Source organism: Trachemys scripta, chromosome 3 (genome assembly GCF_013100865.1).
Source record: "Trachemys scripta elegans isolate TJP31775 chromosome 3, CAS_Tse_1.0, whole genome shotgun sequence".
NCBI classification, from domain to species: domain Eukaryota; kingdom Metazoa; phylum Chordata; order Testudines; family Emydidae; genus Trachemys; species Trachemys scripta.
In genome coordinates this window covers 11,502,750-11,526,213 of record NC_048300.1, presented here as the reverse complement: position 1 = coordinate 11,526,213, position 23,464 = coordinate 11,502,750, and the positions used below count along the sequence as shown (strand labels likewise).

General features: G+C 38.6%; 1 protein-coding gene across 2 annotated transcripts in view; it reads right to left on the bottom strand.

The window, feature by feature from the left end:
• SLX4IP (SLX4 interacting protein) overlaps window positions 1-23,464 on the bottom strand; it is a 122,293-nt gene that overhangs the window by 89,253 nt on the left and 9,576 nt on the right. For both annotated transcript variants that reach the window (XM_034764130.1, XM_034764129.1), the window contains one exon: window positions 18,705-18,754. In XM_034764130.1, the coding sequence (XP_034620021.1) occupies window positions 18,705-18,731 (27 nt within the window). In that variant the 5' untranslated portion in view covers window positions 18,732-18,754. Of the gene's footprint in view, window positions 1-18,704; window positions 18,755-23,464 lie in introns of those variants that run through there.

Genomic DNA, 23,464 nt, shown 5'->3' with positions numbered 1-23,464 from the left:
GCTAGAAACTTGTTTTTTAAATGACAACCAAGATGCTCCCATAATCACTCGACTGCAGAAGCTGATATTTTAGTGATACTGCAAGAGTTGGGAACATCAGATATTGTTGACTTAGCCCTGGTCTACACTGGGTGGTGGGGGGAGGAGGGAAGGGATTGATCTAAGTTACACAGCTTCAGCTATGTGAATAACATAGCTGAAGTCGACGTACTTAGATCGACTTACCATGGTATCTTCACCGTGGTGAGTCAACTGCTGCTGCTCCCCCGTCGACTCCGCTTGCGCCTCTCGCGGCACTGGAGTACAGGAGTCGATGGGAGAGCACTCGGGGGTCAATTTATCGCGTCTAGAATAGGCCGATAAATCGATCTCTGCTGGATCGATCGCTGCCCGCCGATCTGGCGGGTAGTGAAGACATACCCTCAGTTTTGTGAGGTAGATACTAAAGATGGCAGAAGAACTAATAAAACATGAAAAATAACCAGAAAGTGAAACCTGAACAATTGAGAGAGGAAGTCTGATCAGTCTGTTTAAAACTTTGATTGTGTTGTTTTTATTAGCACTCAAATGTCTGGGAGGAAAATGAGAGAAAAGTTCTTTATGAAACATTCAATACTTGTCCCTCCAACTGAGGATCACAAAAGCCCCCATTTCCAATTTTCTAGTTTTTCAATGATTCCCCTAGTAAAAACAGGAAAGGCAAGACTAGATATTCCTGATATTTCCAGGATAAAAAAAATAAGGATCAGATTCTCATGAGAACTCATTTCCCTTTTAGGCTCCTAAATGGGGGTAGCCAGATGGGTGCTGAGCATTTTAAAATCTGGGCCCAAAGCAGAATTTATCGCACACCCGCACCTACACCCCACTTCTTATACATCAAAGATAAAAAATAGACACATTTTATCCTTAAGGAGTGTGTGAGAGTGAGAGTGAGAGAGAGCTTATTAGGTTTGAGAAAAGCAATCTTGGTTCTGAATAATGAGGTCTATCACACAGGTACACATGCAGTGCAGAAATAGGTATACATGCCAGGGATATTACTTTAATTACTGTATACATTTCCAGCTGCTGGTAAAAATTATATTTCTCCATCACCCACTAAATGTTTTCCTCTGTGCAGAGTATGACAGAAGAATTGTAAATATAAATGTAGTGATTAATTTCACCATTCTTACATGTTACAACAGAATACTTAGTATAAGGACAAGTGAAAATAAGGGATATTATATACTAAAAAAAAATAAGTACATGATAAAAATCAAGTATCCTAAGGGTTTTTCGCCTTCCTCTGCAGCATGGGGCACGGGTCACTTGCAGGTTTAAACTAGTGTAAAGTGGTGAATTCTGTGTAACTTGAAGTCTTTAACCCATGATTTGAGGACTTCAGTAACTCACCCAGAGGTCAGTGGTCTATTACAGGAATAGGTGAGGTTTTTCGGCCTGCAACGTGCAGAAGATAAACTAGATGATCACAATGGTTCCTTGTGACCTTAAAGTCTATAAGTAGAGCCCTGTGCAGATACAAAATTTGTATCCGCATCCAATCTGTGATCCACAAAAATGTCCGCGGATATCCTCATCCATGGATGCAGATATCTGCGGATATTAAGCAGATATCCACAAATCCACGAGCTGTAGCATCCATCTCCATGAGAGGCAGTAGCTATGTCGACAGGAGATGCTCTCCTATTGACATCGCACTGTCTACACCGGGGGTTAGGTATGTATAACTGTACTGCTCAGGGGTGTGGATTTTTCACACCCCTGAGTGACGTAGTTATACCGACGTAAGTCTGTAGTGTAGACCTGGCCTATATTGAACAGGTAAAATTGATCCTTATGAAATCAGGGTGCCTGCATGCACATTTGTACAGTTAAAGCACATTTGCTCCTACCCATCTTTAAAACTGCTGCTGGATTAAAAATCCTCTCCACTGTAGCCACTTGTGTTGCTAGCCCCATACTTGACTAACTAACCCTTCTTGGCAGTGAAAGGGAGGTGAAAGAGGATATTTACAGACATGGAATATACAGACTTTTTATTTTAAACAACACTTTAAAGGAAACACTTTTATCATGATGATATCACTAAAGTTATTTTATTTTTCTACGCATACTCTGCACTATGATTGAACTAACCATCTACCTTTTAGAATATTATCCTTATTATTATTTATTACAGTAATGTCTGAAGAACTCAGGAATTATTGCCCCATTGTGCTAGACAGTGTACAAACAACTCCCTGGCTGAGAGAGCTCCTACTTTAACTCCCTTTCACAATATTATTACTATGAGACAGCACAGGAGATGTAGAATAGCCAACCGTATTTTTAAAAAATTAAACTGTAAAAGGAGTTGAATAAGAACCATTATATTTGTGTGTTAGAACTTTTATTGCTGTAATACAGGGGTGTTCAAATTTTTCCCAAATGAAGAACGTATTGGCATCTTGTCAGGGCTCTTAAAGCCAAGTCACCCTTCCCTGTTAATAACTGCCCTATCTCATAGAGTTGTTGTGAAACTAAATTCATTAATATTCATAAATCTTTGGGAGCTCAAATGGAAGGTGCTATATACAAGAATAATTATTATTTTAATAGAGATGCAGCTCAAAAGGATCAGGGCTGTTTATACGAATCCTCCATCTTAATCCTACCAGCCTAGCAGCCAGATCAAGGTGGAATATTGCATGATGGGACTTGTAATCTCTGCAATCCTTTGTACTGAAGATGAGGGTGTTCTCAAGCCATACAGTACATCTATGTGGGTCTGCATTTTGGTTATCACTGCAGTATCCAACTGTGCTGAGAAAGTGCATTAATAAAAAGATCTAAAAGGCTTAATGTCATGTCAGGTTTCAAGATAACTGAGGTTTGTGAAGAAAGAAATATATGTTGCTGTGTCTGTGGCCAATCAGAAAGCTCAAATTCCTGCGTGAAAAGGCAAGGGCAGAGTCGTATTAGAAATAAACAGTCTTTGCCTATTAAAATGAAAATGTATTTATAGTAAAATATTTATGATACCCGTTGGGTCCAACGTCCCTTCCAAGAGCCCAAAGCAATCTGTAAAAAAAAACAACATACACACACACACACACAATGACCCAAAACCTTAGTTGTTTTAAACAGCAGAATGATCGTGCAAAATAATTCTTTGACCTATTATCTATTTGAAACTGCAGACAGTAATTGCTGCTCCAATCCCAGCAGTAAACAAACCAGTTTCACATTTTACATATTATCAAGAGGCTACAGAATTAATGGTTACAGCCAAAAAAATGTTGACACAGTTGCACACCGCACTTTAACATGCTGATCTTTTTAAAATAGCGCACCAGAAATATTTTTCCACTTTGTAAAAAGCCAGACTGTTTACATGCTTAAGTGGCTAGAGACTTTGCTGTCTGTGTGTGGTCTTAACATTTCAGTATCATAACTGAATATACAGAGCATGAAACAAGCTATTACACTTATAACTAAGGCCAGATTCTGAATATTAAATGTTGAGATACAAATTCCTCAAAATGGGCATTAAACACGCATACACATACCCCAATCTTTTTAAATTAAAAATAATCATTCACACAAAACACCTTTTTAAATAAAATCATTCACAAAAATGTTTGTTAAGGTAGTCTAGGCTATTGAAACATATCAGTAACTTACATTACTTTGAAGGATTTTTTCCTCTGAAGTTTAAAAATAAGAAAACTAGAAAGTCCAGAACTTTTAAATTTAGATACAGTTAAAACAGCAGCTGTGTAGAAAGCATGGAGGTGTTCTGTAACTTCCTTAACTTTGCTCCCATATTCCAACCACTCTTCCACATAAAGTAGATACTTGTCTATGACAAGTTTTGTCTCATCGATGACAAGTATAATATCACATCTATAATAACTGAAAACTTAAATTCTGTGTATACAGGAACCTCAATGGCTCTGGACATCTTAAACCTCATATACTTTGGTGGTTCTCCGACAAAGCTTCCCAAAAAATTAGAACTTGATACTATGAACATCTTTACCAATGTCCTCCCATGGTTTACACAGTCAGGTATTAAGTAGCCAAACCATGTGGGAACAGAATATGTAAGAGGTCTGCAACATAGGGAGGCCAGCTTTTGTGGAGAGTTACAGTTGGCATAGTTGTAAAATGTCAAATGGCGGGCATACGCAAACGGTAAGGGGAAGATGAAAGGAGGCTGGATAGAGTTTATAAATTGTAAAATGTACATATTGCTGTGGCTGTTGTGTCAGTGAAGGGGATTAATACAAAAGCAAATTAATACAAAAGTTCTTCACCTTTTCCATATCGATGCCGCGTGACTCCCCTCCAGTCTTGCTGGGACTCCCCACCCACTAAGCAAATAAGAAGGCGAGGGGGGGGGGGTCATGACCTCCTGACACCTATTTGTTCCCCTCAGGCTGAGAATCCCTAATGCACCACTGGAAGGTGCCCAGATTCCACCGCAATGGGCACAGTACATGTAAGAGGTGGTATGTACATTAGTACATTTATAGCACAGTAGTATGCAGAGTGTAGTAATGGTATGTAGATCCTGTTGTTAAAGTTATAGATGAGAGGTGTGCAGAGATAAGATTAGCTCATGAATATGGGTGGAACAGGTTATAGATGCAGAGGTTTCTGCATATTCTCCCCCCCCCCTTATCTCCATATGTGTGTGTGGAAAGGGGTGTGTTTGTTTTTTAAATTTTAAATGGCTCTCCAATGTATTTTTTTTTAAATGCCAAGTTCCTTTTATTTTCTCCTTTCAGATTACTGATACATACTTAAAACTTTACTACATCATGACACTGTTTTGGCTTTCAATTGCGTTAGAGTAATTCTTCAACTGTTTTTAAAAACCTAACAAAACACACAGATCCCAGGCCCAGGCTTTATAAGCAATCAACACTTATCTGACAGCTCAGCACCAGCAGGATTATCCCTTCTGTGCCATTTAAACTTTATAAAATGTCATGTGACCCATCAGCATTTTAGAAAGTGAGCATATCCCCAATATATACTGTGCTCCCTATATTAGGAAAATAATCAAGACAGGTATTGGACAAAAAAAGCTGTATCACTCTTTCTTAAAGGACTCCACTAGCAGAATAAACAATAAGTGGTCCTGGAAGTAGAAAGATCAGAGTCGCTCTCCTTCTGATTTTTCTTTGAAGAGGAAGCAAAGTGGACCTCTGAGGAAAAGGGAGAAATTGACACCAAAATTCTGTTGCCATCTGTCTCATTTTCACAAGGGGCATGGACTACCCACACTACACCTTGGCAACCATTATACAAAATAATGTTTCTTGCATACTGGATCCAACAATTATAAATACTAAGAAACATAAATCTTAATGAAAGTCTGTTTGCACACTAAACTATGGATGGTCAATTTACCTAACCTGGGTATGATATTATTGCCAAGCAAGGTCTCTCTAATCAATGTGATACTCCAAACAGAACAGAAGAAACAATTCAGTTTGTAACAGTAGTATGACCAACACTACAGAGCAGCGCAGAGTACTCAGTTTGGGCAATGACTTTAGAGGTTGCTCTCAAATTAACTGGGATTTGATTCTTGAGCTCCAGGGTGCTGGATAGTCTTAGAGCATCGTTAGTTTCAAGTCACTGATCTTATATCTGAGCTCAGGCAGAATATAGTATTTATAGACTGTGATCACTGTGAAGGGACAAGTGCGATCATCTATTCTGACTGCCTGCATACCACAGGCCACAGCATTAAAATAAGTCCTTTTGAATCAGATCATATATTTTAAAAAAATCCGATCTTGTATTAAAAATTGCCAGTGACGAAGAATTACAGATATCTGAACTTAATCCGTTCACACATGGCGCAGCAATACTCAAGGAACATTATTCTGGGGACCTTTCCATTGTTTGACCACTAAGTGCAGGTTTATGTAAAAATGATAAAAACTATTCATATTTTTCATTTTACTAAACTCCCAGTCTCTCCAGGTTCAATCAGAACCAGCAGCTCTCGTAATTTAAGTTTTCTGCACATTGCTTCTTAAAAAACATTTACTTTTAGATTCATGTTGCGACATGTAAGAACATTTCCCTTTCCATGGACACACGTACACAATGTAATTCTCAGCTAGTCAATAAATGGAACGAGGAACAGCATGTTTTCAGCTAGAAAAGCTTCCTGCAGTTATGTAGTACAGTATTATCCATTGCTTGGAAATGAGATATTGTTCTGTTGCCATAACAACAAGATAAAAGTAGGCTTTAAAACAATGTTTGATTAAAGACTATGTGTTCCTATCCTTCAACTGCAGAATTCCTGCTATTTTCATCCAGTTTACCACCAGTCCACTCCCAAAACAAGACCCAACTTCATGGTAAACATAGTGACCAGGGTGAAACTTAATGGGGTTGGAAGGAAAGCTCATTAAAACACTGTTCCAACTGTTGCACCTGTGTGAGTCTCTGCCAGTAAAAGAAGGATAGAAAAAGGAACATTCACACACCATCGATTGCCAAATATCACTGTATTAGCAATATTGTATATGTGTATTTTATTATAGCTGAAGTGCTCCAACATTTGCAGCAATATTCAGGTTCAGAGAAATATCCTGAAGGCTACTGAATCTGAGGTTTTCAGAAGGAATAAGACTCCTCAGCTGTCAGCTATGCTGACTACTAATAGACATAGTCTAGAGCAGCATGTCCCGAACGCTATTGGTTCACATACCACCTTCATAAAAAATTATTGTGAAGTGACTGATGGTACATCAAACTCATGCACTATCAGCGATAAACATACCACAGCTTGAAAACCTATGGTCTAGAGGCTGGGCTGAGGATACTGCAGATATAAAGATAAAGAAGATCTTTTGTACACTATCCCACAGGCAGGTGTGTAGATTCCCAAACCTTATAATCAATTTTGGAGCTACAAAATTTCAGTGTATTTCCAAAAACAAACACACACAAAAAAGCAAAAAACAAAACACCAGCCTGATAAGGCCTTATGGACACATAGGTCTGGTACAAACTTTCTGCTAGATGGATCAGACCACAGAATCCTACCTAGACTACAATACCACACCAGAATTACTCTCCCCATCTTTCCTCATCTTCAAAATCTTTTGGATTGAGAGATAGGTGGAACGTCAAACTGAGGCCAACTCATCAGGGGACAGAAAAATAATCCATAATCCTCTCTATCCTTGGCTCCGAATACCCGGTGATTTATTTCTTGATTTAACAATTCTCGGGAAATGCAAGTAGGTCCATTGTTATGTGGCTCTGCTGATTCATTACTTAGTTTAACAGTCAGGGTGAAAAAACATTCACCACCCCAGCAGAAGCTTTCTGCCACTTAGCTTCTCTGTCTTGATTTTGCTAGTGCTGGGATCATGTTTTTACCAAAGGTTGTTTGCTAGTGCTCCAAAAGTTTCTACCAAAGGTTGTTTCTACTAAAGTAGAATGTTCCTTGAAGAGTCTTTTATTCTTAATGGCACCCAGTTAATTGAGGATTGCTAGAGTGGCAGAGCTATTGGATTGCATTAAGCAAAGTTGGGCTGCATTCAAATGTGGATGAAGAACCATCAAGGAACATCTAGATATGGTGCTGGTAATCCAATGCGTGTCATTCTTCCTTCTACATCAGTTTTGAACCAGTGTCCCACCATGGTGCTGGAGGTCATTTTTGAATTAATTAGATTTAAAACAGAGGCGATTTGGGGCCATTAAAGAGCCCAAGGCACTTTTCTGAAAGTAAGTGAGTAACTTAATGTTCTGGTCAAATTCCAACTTGGCCAATTATAGTACATCATGCCTGCCTCATCATTTCTGTTTTGACTGGGTATGGTATTTTACAGTCGTACATGAATAAGGGCTGCTCTGCTCCATCATACTGTTGGCTACATTTCAAAAGTGTGTGAAGTGATCCTTCTATATCAGGGGTGGGCACACTTTTTGGCCTAAGGGCCACATTGGGGTTCCGAAACTGTATAGAGGGCTGGTGTAGTATATTAAATTACTCCCCGTAGGAATGTGCTTCCTACAGGGAGCAATTTAATACAGCCACGCTGCCCAGAGGGCTGGTGGTACGGCGAGCTGAGGCTGCGGGGGAGGGCCGGGGGTTAGCCTCCCTGCGGGGGAGCTCAGGGGCCGGGCAGGACGGTCCCGCAGGCCAGATGTGGCCTGCGGGCCGTAGTTTCCCCACCTCTGTTCTACATGTATTGTTAGGAACTACACCTCTACCTCAATATATCGCTGTCCTCAGGAGCCAAAAAATCTTACCACGTTATAGGTGAAACCATGTTATATCAAACTTCCTTTGATCCACCAGAGTGCGCAGCCCCACCCCACCCCCGGAGCACTGCTTTACCACGTTATATCCGAATTTGTGTTATATCAGGTCGCGTTATGTCGGGGTAGAGGTGTATGTAAAATTTCTTGATCATTGCAAAAGGTGCTGTATATAAAAAGTAGGAACTGATTATATCTGAGTATACTTTATTTCTGAATCTTTTATTATTTTATGGCCTTTGTTGTTCTATTCCCCATCATTGGAAACTTTAAAATCAACACTGGATATTTTTCTAAAAGATGTGATTGAGTTCAAACAGGAATGAATTCAGAGAAATCCTCTGGCCTGTGTTATAAAGGAGATCAGAGTAGATGATGACAATGGTCCCTTGTAACCTTATAATCTTATGAATAACTCAAAAAGCCCCCTAGTACATGCAAATTAGTGATGGTTTTGCTGTATTGGGGGTGGGGGGGAGATCATTGTTTTATAATAGACTGGGCTTTGCAGATAGATCTTTTCTATTCTGTATCACTATTCAGTTTCTGCAAGTAACACTAAATGAAGAGAGTAAATTCTATAATACCCACGGTAATTGTAAAAAACTTGTAAAATGACTTCTTTGGATTAGGGATTTGTAATCACAGTCCTGATATAACTAATGGCCATGCTTATCTATGTCCTAGTTGTCTAAGAGAGAGATATTATCAACATATTTTCGAGGCCAGACCAAAACATTTTGTTCAGCTGCCAGAAATAGGGGACAAGTAGATGAGAGAAACCTTTCCTTTGAATTTCTGGAGTCTTTCAATACCATCTTTTAACTTCTGTAATTTTCCAAAGCACTTGGATTTAACTCTCAGAAGGACAAAGTTAAACTTTGTGAATTGGCAACAAAAAAAAATCTCATATTCATTAAACACCCGCTCCACACAAATCTATAAATGCACTACCCTCTCCTCAAAGTCAACCACTGCTGTGACACCTGCCTCAGTTACCCAATAAGGGCTTGATGCATGTCTGGCAGAGAGAGCCAATTTATTTAAAATTAAAAAGAAACACTTGGTGCAATAGTGACCTATTTAACTGGATGATCTTATTTCTGTTACTGTAGTCCTCCTATGGTATGCCACACATGTCTCAATTTAGACTATAACCTCTTTGAGAGACAGCCTGTCACTATGTGACTGTCCAGCAACTAGCACAATGCAAACTTTTTTTTTTACAGGAGCCTCTAGGTGCTACTAGAGTATGAATAAATAAGAGTACAACACCTGTTCACAATAAGCTTGGTTTCAGTTAATGAACATTGCCTTGTTAGTATGGTAGAGTTGTGCAGACTAGTCTCTATTCTATTTCACTACTGTAGGAATGAGTTTTATCTCTTGAATATTAGGAACTGAAAAAAATAGAGAAGAGCAAGTTATGCATGGCATGCCCTGCTAACTGCCAAAGTCTAGGATTTTGGTACAAAACAGATCCTCCTACTAATGGCCTAAAATTTAGCTTTTCCTAAGTCTCCAGTTCAGCAGATATTTTACATTCAGCACTTATACTGTTTGCAATTTTTTTATCTAGATGATATAAAACAGAATAATCCATAACAATGTCTATTTGGTTAGCCGTGTCCTTTATTAAATCACTGCTACATTCAAGGAACAGAGAAGGAAGATATTGCCTTGTGAAGTCCCTGAGTTTAAATGAAGAGTACGCTGGTTTAGGCTTGAAGAACAATTGTGTGTCACATAAACTGCTGTGTCTGATACACCAGACTCCTTGCACCTACTTACTAGATCCCTTAGGCAAACTTTGACAATTGTTGAAAACTCCCTAATTTAATCTACACAATAAGAATATTCCATGTCTATATCAAAGGACAAACAGTATGTAGTTAATTTTTCAGATTCATAACCAAGCACATTGTTTATCAGAGTACTGCACAATCCTTAGGCTAACATCTTTCCAAAAAAACCAAGCAGATATGGAAATAGTAACTAGCTGATACAGCTGCATATACATGGATCAGTCGTTACAAGTCGGCACCATTAAAAATGGACAATTACCACTCAGGGTATTTCCCATTCAGAGTATAAAGAATATTGCAGTGAAAGAAAATTCTGGTGGTAAATGTCTAATTGCACAATACATGTGATACAGTTGTGTAGGAGAGTGATACTTGAGACAGAAAAGGGTCTCCATGTGTGCAAAATACTCTTGTACAGCATCCAGTTACCATTCAGACTATCTCTAGTCTTCCCCTCAGTTCTCCCTCACAAGTGAGAAGAACTAACTGCTCATCAGTACACAGACTGAAACACTTAAGCAGCATTTACTGTCTGGAACCAACAATTACTTTTTAATTGGGTTAGGATACCAGCTCATATTCTGTGTGTGTTTTCTTTATTGCATAGTCCTCTGTTCTTCAATTTTCTTCAATTTTATTCTTCAATTTTCTAAATTTTATTATTATTATTGGTACCATCACTGCAATTTATTATTGAATGGAACTGAAACTCAGTGTAGCTGCATGGATCTTTCCTACGATAGGTTTTAACTATAGGCTGGACAATTTTCTGGAAAGCAGAGCGATGGGAGAAACTGGAGATGACTTCTAATGTATTCAAAGTAAAAAAATATCATCTTATTCTTTCATACATTATTTATTTATTGCCATGCTGCTGTCAGTACTTGGTAATGTCTTCTCTAGATGATACAAACCTGCTAACAAATTTATCTTGTACCAGATTTTTTTCCCTTGGTATCTGAAATGCAAATTCAGTTCTAATCAGATCACCCCTTGTGTTTCAAGTCACAGAATATCAAGTATCCTCTTCCTGGAACAGCAGATCAATTCATCTCTCCTCCAAAATCCTCAGTCTCTCCATTCCACAATTAGCTTGTCTATTTTACTTTGTATGAAAAACCCCTCGGTCAGCAGTTTTAGTTAGTATTACTAAACTCCAGTTGCAGATCAATTCCAGAGACTGCAGCACAGTGCTAGGAAGAGCGGCTCAAGTCTATCATCTAAGTTTTAAGTTCAGCAACAGGAAAATAAGTGAGACTGCCTAGAACAAATAACAAAATAATTTGCATTAAAGACTTCTGAAGCTCACCTGTTAGTCTGCATGTGAATTTCACTGCATTCAAATCCAATGCATTTGGCCTTCTATCTTCATACTGCTCATATATATCACTGGTATCAGTTCAGGCATCAAAATACGAGTTTTGATATTATGTATTTGGAACCATGCATTGATACTTTGCTTAGCTTCAAGAACTTCTACTGGAAGCATAGGGGGCCTCACAGCAAGTCAGAAGTAATGTAGTCATTGGCCTACTAAACACAGGGTTGAGAGTTCAATCCTTGAGGGGGTCACTTAGGGATCTGGGGCAAAATCAGTACTTGGTCCTGCTAGTGAAGGCAGGGGGCTGGACTCAATGACCTTTCAAGGTCCCTTCCAGCTCTAGGAGATAGGATAGGAAAAGAGTGACACCAGTGTAAAATGTGGGTAAATTAGATCATCAACAAGATTATAGTGTTTTGGAGTTCCTCCCCTACAGTCTGCCTTTGGTTTCCATATGAACGTTAGATATTGTTTATAATTTATTTGGATGCACCATTCCTAGAGAGGGATAGGAAGCTCAAATACTGACAGACTTTGATCTTAATAATAATAAATAATAATAATAATAAACTCAAAAATAACTAAAGCTAACAAGCCAAACTGAATAACGCTGGTGACAGAACAATTTTATAAGTCCTTTGAGTTAGGCTATATTCTACTGCCAATATACTCTTACAGGCCCTGATCCCAAACTCATTGATTACAATGGGGTTTGGGTCAGGTCCACAGAAAGAGCCATTATGTTTCGCTATCATCACTCAGCTCAAAAGTATTACTTAATCTGAAAATGCTCCAAATATGACTTCTTCAAGTTTCAGATTTTTAGTTCCTTAAACTATTTTAAAACTTTAACTGGAATTTATAGTTTTTGCCAACCACACTGTTGTGGCTTGATTGAGCAGCTGTCAACTGCTAGAGAATAAGTGCACTATCATCCCGGATAGAGTAAGAGCAACTGTGGAAAGTGAAACATTTATATGGACACTAAAGTTTCAGAAGCCATGGCAATGCATCTGTTTTCATCAGCTGACCATTAGTCATCATTTTATCAGCAGGTTAGAAGGGTTTTCACAATAGTCAAGAATCCTCAAACATCATGGATTACAATGAATGCAGAAAATTACACAATGTGCCTTTCTCTGCTCTACTGTTATTTAAGGAAACGTTAGTATGCTGAGTCAAAAAGAATATTTGCAGAGTCACAGCTGACTGGTAAATATTGTAGTATGCACGAGACACTCATTTTTTTATTGGAGAACTGAAATTGAAATTTGTCCGCACAGCTTAAAAGGATAGAACAATTTTAAGGACATTGTGGACTACTGAATTTTGTCTTTTAGTTTATTCCTGCATACACTCTTCTGTCACATCTCTTCCTCATTTCACTCTCCTTCTATCAGAATGTCCCAACACACTGAACACGCAGACAACAGGGATAATACTGAATCTTCACCCACCAGAATCGATTTACATAGCACATGATGGGAGAGGGAAACATAATGCAGAATCCTCACTTTCTAGGTATAGCAAATACATGTAATTTATTTATTTAAATTACTGAGAACAGAAGGTTAAACGAGTTGTACCAGCAGCCTTTTACTCCGTACCACATCAAGTGACCGCCAAGAAAGTTCTCTCATATTGGCATGTATCCCAGCTTCTTCCTACTCCTTTCCCTCAACATTCCCCTGTTATCACCCTTAATCTCATTACTCTCCACCATTCCTCCCTCCTTTCCCCAGGCCTGATCCATAGCCTTTTCAGGTCTGAGATCTTCCCAGAGATTTCAGAGGAGTTGGGATCAGGCTATCCACTCACTCCTTTCCTGATCAATGTTCTTCATCTTTTCTTTTCCCCACTCCCTTATTTACTCACCTCTTTTGCCATTCCATATCCTGCTACACCTTCCCCCATAAATATGAAAGAGAAATTGCACAGTAAGAAAAAAATAAAAATAAAAGTAATTAATAAATGTGCCCATCACCCCTGATCACTTTGTTTTTATGTTGTTTCCCTTTCTCCAACCCTTCACCCTGTTTAAAATCTAAAAAGCCAGGTGACAGATGAAGGAAAAAACAGATTTTACTATACTTTTCTATAGTGTCTAGCAAAATGGGGCTTCAATCCTGATTGGAGTATTGTTGTGATACTAATTATTATTATTATTATTAAAACAACACCACTCACAGCTGTATATTGTAGTTATTTTGTACAATGCAGTTGAAATAGACATAGTTCAAATACTGTTTACTTTAGGTACTTACATGACCCTTATGAAAAGAACTCCATCCCTGGGAACCCAGCATTTTGAGTGGATAGTATAGCCTTTAAAGTAAGTGGGTCAAAAAACATATTAAATTATCGGGCCTCCTATTATATAAGGAAAATTCATTCAGCAGCCCCTAAAAACAATTCACAGAACTCTGGCATCTTACTTTTAATATTAAATTGAATTCTTACATACTGTTTTTTAATATTATAAAATAGTTTAATTCTTTTGAAAATGGTTTGCCAGGGTATCCCTACTAAAATAACCCATTTGATTTCACATATAAAATAGCCTTAATAGTCATACTAAGAAGAAGCAGAAAAATACATTCACTATAATTATTTAAGGTAAGCCATCCCTCTAGAGATCTGGTTTTCCAAGCTAAGTGATATGTCAAAAGATATGCACAATATATAATATAGGAAAAACATTCAGCTGCAAGAACCGGATACAAAACAGTTGATCTGTCATGACAGATTTTTATGAAAATCTCTTTTGTTTACTCTATAAAAGCAAAGTATCTTGGAAAACAGCAATCTTTTACATAAAATATTCTTTACCCTTGCTCTCCCCACACCTTACAAACAGTACATTCATATACATATGGATTTAATTACTCCCTAGAGTAGTAAAATGCAGAGTCCATCCCCCATGGTCCTAAGGCAAAGGCCTAGGCACTATACTATCAACAACAGATGAAAAATCTAACTATACTTTATATTTTAAACCAAACTATTTACTGGAAAAGATAGGTCAAGCCTTGTTTTCAGCTACAAGGATAGACTAATAGAAATACTGATCAGCTACCTCAGGCCAGTGAAACTTACAAAATCATTAACCTCAGTAGCTATCCAAGTAAGCAAGACAGACAATCAGCTTTAAGACTCAGCCACAGGATCATCACTCGAGATACAAGTTATTGTCAATATCCTGGAAAAGGTCTATGGCAGCTAAGCAATCAAAGAGCAACGAAATGAGGGGAGACACACAAAAATGAAATATTACGGTTAGAAAACCATTAATAAAATTAAGTTACCCTGCCCAAATATTACAAATGAAACCACAATGAATCCCCACCAAAATAAAGTGTCCAATTCTGTATTCTCAGGCCCAAGCTGATGTCAATGGCAACTCGCACATATCTGAGAGCAGAATTTTGTTCTAAAATCACACGCTATTGTTATTACGGCATAGGTTGATGCTAGTATACAGTTGGACAAAAAGAACATTTCTCTTAGTATATCTACTCAGTCCCTTTCCACCCTGATAAAAAGATAACATCTTTTTAGTATACTTCCCTTCATGAATAGAATGCTTTAAGAAGTGTAAAAATGTTCAAAAGGAACACTTTTAACAATGTTTGATGGTTATATTTAAACTAAAAGATATCAAGGGTTCTCTCTGCATTTATTGATTAAGCAATGGCTGTGTGTTTGGTCTTGTACAAAATAGAGGTAAGACGTTCCCTCCCTCAAGGAGTTTGCAACCTATAGACCTTAGCCCGCAACAACTCTCAGTGACAACAATGAGAAATGCGGGGGGCTGACCACTTCTGAAAATCTGGCCCAAAATGTCCTGGCTGACCAGAGGAACATTTTAACAGCAATTATTCTAATCTCAGATATGTGGCAGTAAAGGTCTACAAATCTGAGTTAGAACCGAGCCATAAATGTGTAAATGCAAGGAAGTCCAAAGTGAAAGAAACCATCTCGGAGAAGAGATTTATTATTTTATAATATTTTCACTAAAGCTTAAGAGTTACCAACTCAGATGTACTCTTTTTGAAAGGTATGACAGATCAACATATTATAAATTGTATATGAGGTTGATTTATATTATGGCTACATGGCTTACCATATTTAGTTGAGTAGTTTGGCATGGGTGGATGCAAATTACATAATTTCAAGAATTCTCCTTTTTAACCTTTCATCAATTTTAAACAAAAGCCCAGTGGTATTTTTTCTCAAGTCTATATACAGTTCATAATTTTGCTTTAAGCCTGCCCAATTAAGGTTAAGATTTGCTTACTTATAATAGCACTAAAATATTTTAGGAGCAAAGACACACACACAGACATTATCCTAATTAAGTTCATATGCCTCATTTTTCAGTTTTTTTGATTCTGCCATATAGCACACCATGAAGCAATGAGGTATAAGTATTGCTTAAAACTGAAAATACCTGCTCAAATTACTATTCATTAAATGTTAGCTGTCGCATATCACAATATACTATGGTTTCCAGCCAATTGGCAATTGAAATATGTGCATTTAGGACTTAACTGTAGTTTTTGTAATAAAAGTATAAAAGCGATTTTACTGCATCAATTAACTTCATTTCATTTGCTTTTAAGAATCTCCCACAAAAAGGCTTATCATCTTCTTTCAAATGTGGACCAACTACTCCCTCTGCTGAAAATAATCTACCATTACACAGCAGAAACGTAAAAAGATCCTATGAGAGCCCTCTGGTAGAATACATGTAGGTTCATGTAAAGTAAAACTATGAAATATATTGTAGGCATTTTCTCTTTTTAAATTACATTTGAAACTATTAAGACAAAAATGAAAGATGGGATAATAAACTGTATATTCCAGATTCTGACCACCACAGTATTTATAATGCTGAGGTGTTTCCCTCCCGTTTCTACATGGGAAGACAAGCCAAAATATGTATATTTCAATTTTATACAATATTTATTGCAAGAGTGGCACAATACTTCTATTATTTATTACTTTAAATTGTATTACAAGCCTCAACAGAGTAAGAACATGCTATCTTATATTGCCTCTCTGTGTAGTGGAGCAGAAGCAATTTCTGGGCCTTAATGAGGAGCCTTTTGAAGGAAAACCTTCCCCAGAAAGTGGAATATAAAGGAGAGAGGGAGCAATCATATTTATATTCATAGGAGAACATATCTTTTGGGAAGCAAAAACCCATAGATGGAAATCTACGCCTAGTAGATAAATAAGCCTGACAGAAGAATCTGAAGAATGCATCTGAAGAAGTGAGGTTCTTACCCACGAAAGCTTATGCTCCCAGTACTTCTGTTAGTCTCAAAGGTGCCACAGGACCCTCTGTTGCTTTTTACAGATTCAGACTAACACGGCTACCCCTCTGATACTTGAAGCCTGACAAAGTGATCTTTCAGGTTTCAATTAAATAGGAAATTGCTTCTACAGCTATCAATCTGGAAAAACTTCATGGACACAAAAAATATGAAACTAATTTATATTCCTGTTCAGCATTCTGTGTATGCCAGAAATTTGCCTTTGCTTCTCCAACATTACAAAGAGAAATAGAAGTGTCCCAAACCTATAGCACTCTGTGGCTGACGTGACAGTAGCATACACTACTGGTACCTGACTCATCCGGTAACAATATGAAACACCTGTATGAGAAACCATTGGTTTGCTCAGCTGAGTTCTCATGATGTCATTGACAATACTGTGATTGCCAAAGTAAATGGCTGGATAGAGTTTCAGTGTCTGTGCTAGATAGGCAATCCACACCACATTGCTGATTAGCGACCAAAGATCTCAGGACTCTATCCAGCACAAACACTCCAACTCAACCCAGCCGATTTACCTTGGCAATGGCACTAGTGTTAATGACACCAGGACTCAACCGATCAAATAACTGGATTCCCATAGGGCTCCTGTTGCTACTTTTCTACCAGTAGAATACTAGTGATGTATACTCAGGATATCAGCCACAGAATGCTATAAATGTGAAACATTAATCCTGTCTTCCCTTGTAATGATGGGGAAGCAGATGCAAATTTCTGGCATATATAGTTGTCCTTGACCAAGACATGGGACTGTATGTACAGTCAAGCTAGAGATGATATGAGGAGGAAAATACTAAAAAGCTCATTGCATGACTTATGATTCTCTTTCCCTTGTGGAAGAACACAACTTTGACTATATACATGTCTCTTTGTTCAACAGGTTAGCTTGCCATGAAACCAGGACATGGCAGTTTAGATGGCTGCTATATCTGGATGATCATGAATATTTTCTAACAACCCACCAAAAAGCAAAGCTACCTATCCACAAAGGAAAAACATAAGCTCCCCTATGAAGAAAAATCTTGGAGAAGACCCCACCAAAGAGCAACATGCGGTTCTAATCACATGGAATTATATGCAAAGTCTAAATTACTGTTTGCATTTCTCCATTTAGGATAACAGAGAAGGAGGTCTGGAAGTAGAAGCAGATAATAAGATTGAGTGATTTTTTTACATACCCATTGCTTTGAGCTGAAATAGTTTGCAGGTGGGCAGAACTATACAATGCTGTTTACACAATACTGCAATAAAGACAGCACTAATCTTTAAACATTCAAATATTATATAATGAAATCATATATAAACAAACTATATACATAAATAAATCACAAAAGCATACATATATGCTCTTGTGATTTATTTACAGTTAATATTTTATAGTGTGGTAATAAAAACAAGAAGAACAGGAAAGAGGAAAAAAAAATAGGAATTGTGAGAAAAAAGTCAAGAAGCAGTGACTGACCACAAAGAAAGTTTAACAATATGATTACCTGCAAAAAAACAACAAAAGTCTTAGATGATCTGATGAGGGAGTTACTTGGTTAATATTAAAATATTAGTCAGAGAGAAGTGATTCCTATTTTTAATCCAGGTAGTTAAGACTATTACACTGGCAATTCATGCAGTTTTCTGACTCACTAACTATGAACTATAAAGTGAGTATTTTTAAATTACACAAGCATAGTTTTTAAAATTTCATTTGAAAGGACAAAACCTCCAATAAAGATACTCTGCCAAGGTCCAGTGGTGTACATGATATACCAGTTGCATATCTATTGTCATTAATATAGTCTCCATTTTGTAAGTGAGAAATGCCAAGGGTCAAAATGTGCTATGCTGACCTGATACTTCATCATTAACTTAAATATAGATATGTATAGATTAGCCATATACTAAAGATTACTGTGGTAATATTGGTTATTATGAAAAATTTGAAGCTCTGCTTACCTTAATAACAAACTTGCTGGATGCCATGATTATCAGTTCAAACAGAGCCCCTAAAATATCAAAAAGAAGTTACAAATAAAGATTTGGACTAGAAAAACAAACAAACAGATCTTTATACCAAGTGGCAAACAATTTTAGCTCCACTATTTGTTTATTCCACGCTCATGTTGCTTTACATATTGTAGACTCTGCTCCCACTGAAATCAAAGGAAAAACTCTTACTCCACTTCAAGAAGATCAATCTAGCTACCTACCTTTGGTACTTTTATGGCCTCTGCTACCATAATATTTCACATTTCATGTATTTATCATCACAACACCTGTGAGAGGTAGGGCAATACTATCCATCCTGATGTTACAAATGGGAGAGAGAGGCATAGACACACAGGAAATCCTTGTGGAACAGGACATGGAAGCCAGGTCTCCCAAATCTTGGGCAAGTGCCACAACCACTGGACCGTCTCCAGACCCACCCAACCTCCCCCCGCCCCTTTTTTTTTTTGCCTTAGGCCTTCCCTACCAGCTTCTTTTCTATACCAGCAAATCTTATTCCTTTAGTACTCGCACCCTAAAAATTACATCCATCACCACCATGTGTTCTATGAAAATCCAAATGTCAACTTTTCTCTCTACAGAAGACCCTGGTGAAGCAGTTTAGGAGACCTTCAGTGATTCATGATTCTCACTTCCTGAGTGCTCTAGTGACAATCCCAGAAACATAGCCCTATCCAAGGGGACATCCTGCAGGAGAAATTCCTTTGCACAGCTCTAAGGGAAGGGGAGGGTGAAGAAGAGGAGAGGGAAAAAATGGGAAAGACCATCCTTTGAACTAGTTTCCTTCAAAAAGAGAAATATAAACTAAAGAGGAGAGAGGATATCACCTGCTCTAATGAGTTGTCTCCTCAACCTTGTATCATGGTTCAGGTGGTGGTTGTGGATACCTTCTTCCTCTCTCCCCTCTCAGCCTTTCATTACAAAGGAGTCTGTGGCCCAATAAGTCCCTTTCTCCTCTACCTGGATGACAACTCCATTCCTGTGAGCCAGAGGGAACCTATGATGGCTTGTATATCTCCTATTGTGCTCCATGTGAGGGGAGACTCTTGTAGTTATGACACATCCCATTGCAGTGATGTCCTAACTGGGTCCCTTCAGAAATACACCATGGTATGGGATTCTAGTTTTGTACCTGCACTTGGGTCAATCAGGTACATATGAGGTTAGTTAGGATCAGAAATTTAAAATGGGGTAGAATTCTTTTCAGGAAAGAACTGACAAGTGTTTGCTGACCAGAAGCCAGGACTGGAAGCTCTAGTTGACAAAAAAAGCTGCCTTGTTTATATTGTTTTGTTTAGATTTAGACTATTAAAATGGATTTAGGGAATGTGGTCAAAGATATTGCCAATGAGCAGCATTTTGACTGCTCTACAGGAAAAATTGTAAATGAACCTGAAAACCTAAAATGAGTTCTGCTGCTTAATTTGGGAGCCATGCTGAGGTTCTGTCCAGCTGCATGAACTCTGGCCCTGCTCACAGACCACTATGAATTTGGATTATGTCCTCTATCCCATTATATACTAGCTGAGAGACATTCATCAGTTTATTGTTGTATGCAGCGTTGTTGTAGCTGTGTCGGTCACAGGGTATTAGAGAGACAAAGTGTATTTAACTGTGATACTCTGAGTATGTTTGCAGACCTGAAGAAGAATTCTGTAGAAACTGGAAAATGTGTCTCTCTCACCAACAGAAATTGGTCCAATAAAAGATATTACCTCACCCACCTTGTCTCTCTATTTATCAGTTTAGGAAGAGTTTACCCCTGTATTAGAAGATGAACACACTTTCCCTTTATCTTATTTTAACTCTTTGACACTATGGTCTGACAGCAGGTCACATAAATTTTACAGTCTCTTTAGCTAGTGTCCTGGGCAAAGGTTTGCTGAAAGACTCAGTCCTCTGAAAATAAAATGGGAGACTGCTCACTTTTAGAAGCCATTCACACCCAGAAGACGTTTGTATCATAGACTTATAGCTAAAATTTTGCCCCTCAACAATGACATAACAGTACCTAACATTTCATTCAGATCTTATGCAGTTGCAGGGCCTGGAAGGTTTGATTATACTTATTCCAATGGTCACAAAAGTAACTTTTGCCTTGATTGTGCCGATAGGAAGTCTCGGATCCTGAAATTTACAACATTAGCTCCAAAAGGTAATACTGAAAAGTCAAACGTACTAAAATGTTCTTATTTACAAGGACTCTGTCAACTCAAATTTTGCCATCAAATTAAATTTGGTAACAAGAACAAAAATCACACGCTTTTACAAACTCGGAAGGCCAAAAGAAAGACTTAAATTATTATCCTAAATTCTAATAGCAATCGTTTGAAATAACCATTCCCATGAGTATTTGCACCCCAAACATTGGAGTTCTGAATCTGAAATTGCAAATGACAATATGCAAAAGTGAAAGTGACTGGGGCAACAATTCAATACTCTTGCCCAAGGAAATTTCTTATTGACACTTCAGTCATTTTCTTGCACAATGAAAACAGAATTAGGCCCATAAATGAATCTCACTGTTCAAGCTGAAAGAAATTCAAACAGTAAGCAAAGGATCGTAAATAGTGAAAAGTAAACTAAGTTTTCAATATTCTGTTTGACTTAGGTAAGGGTCATTTAAAATGAGAGCCCCTTTAAAGGTAATTGTTGAAAATTAAATGTAACTATCAACAAAATCATCACTTGCATTATACTCTGAAGTGGAAGAATGGACTATTAGCGTGATGGGGCTCTTGTATTGTATTCTATCTGTATACAGCTCAGCATTTCACTAGCTAGCAAGCAGACAAAATTCTTTAATAAAAATCTACTCAGAGACAGACAAGTGAGATGCAGGTCATGACGCTGTGCTACAAGAAAGGGCCACAGGGGTCATGCTTTCTCCATAATGTGGGTAGACACTCACCCTCACATAAAATGGCCACTCTCATAAGATTTCTGCTTTTTTGGCAGAGTTCACTATCCAAATCATTGGTGGGGTTCAGCAGATTTCCCACACCACTAACTAGGGAGGAGGTTCTGCTACCCTTGCAGTGAGTAGCATGTTACTCCCACTGAGTACCCCCCTACATTTAAATGGAGTCAATCATGAAGTAAAGTGCTACTCAGCATAAGTAAGGGTAACAGAATCTAGCTGTCTCATTGGTGGTATCCAGAGTCAGATTTAGAAACCACTGTGCCTTTACTGACAACTATTTAAATGTTATAAAATGTGGTTTTGACTAACAGTTCTTGAAACAGCAGCTGCTAATCTAGGTCAGAATTGAAGCTGAAGGAAAAAGGCAACCACTGAAGTGAAAAACAATTCAGAATCCCAGCTTTCAAATAGTGAATACTGTTAGTGTATACCCCTGGGACTCATGGGATACCGTACCTTAAAAAGCTCTTCAGACCAGCAAAAAATACAGGCCAAGTAACAGAAAGGCCAAGACACTTTCAGCATCCCACAAACCACAGCCAATATAACCCCGCACATACATTATATTATTTTAGATCTTTGTTTGCACCGTAAGGCTCTTGTGAGTCTGAGAATAGGACAGACATGTAAACATTGTCTAATAAAGGGTCATCAACAAGAGCTGGTTTAATGATCCACCAATTAAAAAATAAAATAGGAAAGACAGTAGGAGGGAAACAATAGGAAAGAATTCAATGTCACAAGATAGACTGTCACAGCAGGGGTTATCCAAACAGCTTGAATCATGACTGAAGATTGCTTAACCAATAAAATCCCCATGCAGCATAGGGGAACATGGGCTTATAGGCTCACTTCCTCTATTCTGAAAAGTACCATCAAGAATCCTCTTCACAGCTCTGTGGATTACTTAGCTAACCTGTGGATTACTTTGGGCTGGTCACACTAACCCCCCACTTCGAACTAAGATACGCAACTTCAGCTACGATCTTCACATAGCTGAAGTCAAACTATCTTATTTCGAACTTACCGCGGGTCCACACGCAGCAGGCAGGCTCCCCCGTCAACTCCGCGTACTCCTCTTGCCAAGCAGGAGTACCGGCGTCGATAGCGAGCACTTCCGGGATTGATCCGGGATCGATTTATCACATCTAGACAAGACGTGATAAATCGATCCCAGAAGATCGATTGCTTACCGCCGGACCCGGAGGTAAGTATAGACGTACCCTTTGGGTGACCAGTACCCCGGATACACAAAGTATGAGGCTGGGAACATAGCCATGCCAAGAGGTGTGTTCAATGCTGCTCAGCAAATATGGTGCCTCTAGGCTCCTCTGCTCTCAGAAGCACTGAGGCTTAAAAGACCACCCATGATGCTGAAGGTTGGTGAACTGGAGGAGCAGCTCTGTGTTTGGAGAGCTGATGCTTCAATATTACTTCCTAACGTACAACTGCCTAGAAAGAGGTGGGAACTACTACAAAATATGGCAAAGCATCTTTCCATCAAATGCTTATGGCAGTGGTTCCCAAACTTGTTCCACCACTTGTGCAGGGAAAGCCCCTGGCGGGCCGGGCCGGATTGTTTACCTGCCGCGTCCGCAGGTTCGGCCGATCGCGGCTCCCAGTGGCCGCGGTTCGCTGCTCCAGGCCAATGGGAGCTGCTGGAAGCGGCATGGGCCGAGGGACGTACTGGCCGTCGCTTCCAGCAGCTCCCATTGGCCTGGAGCAGCGAACCGCGGCCACTGGGAGCCGCGATCGGCCGAACCTGCGGACGCGGCAGGTAAAC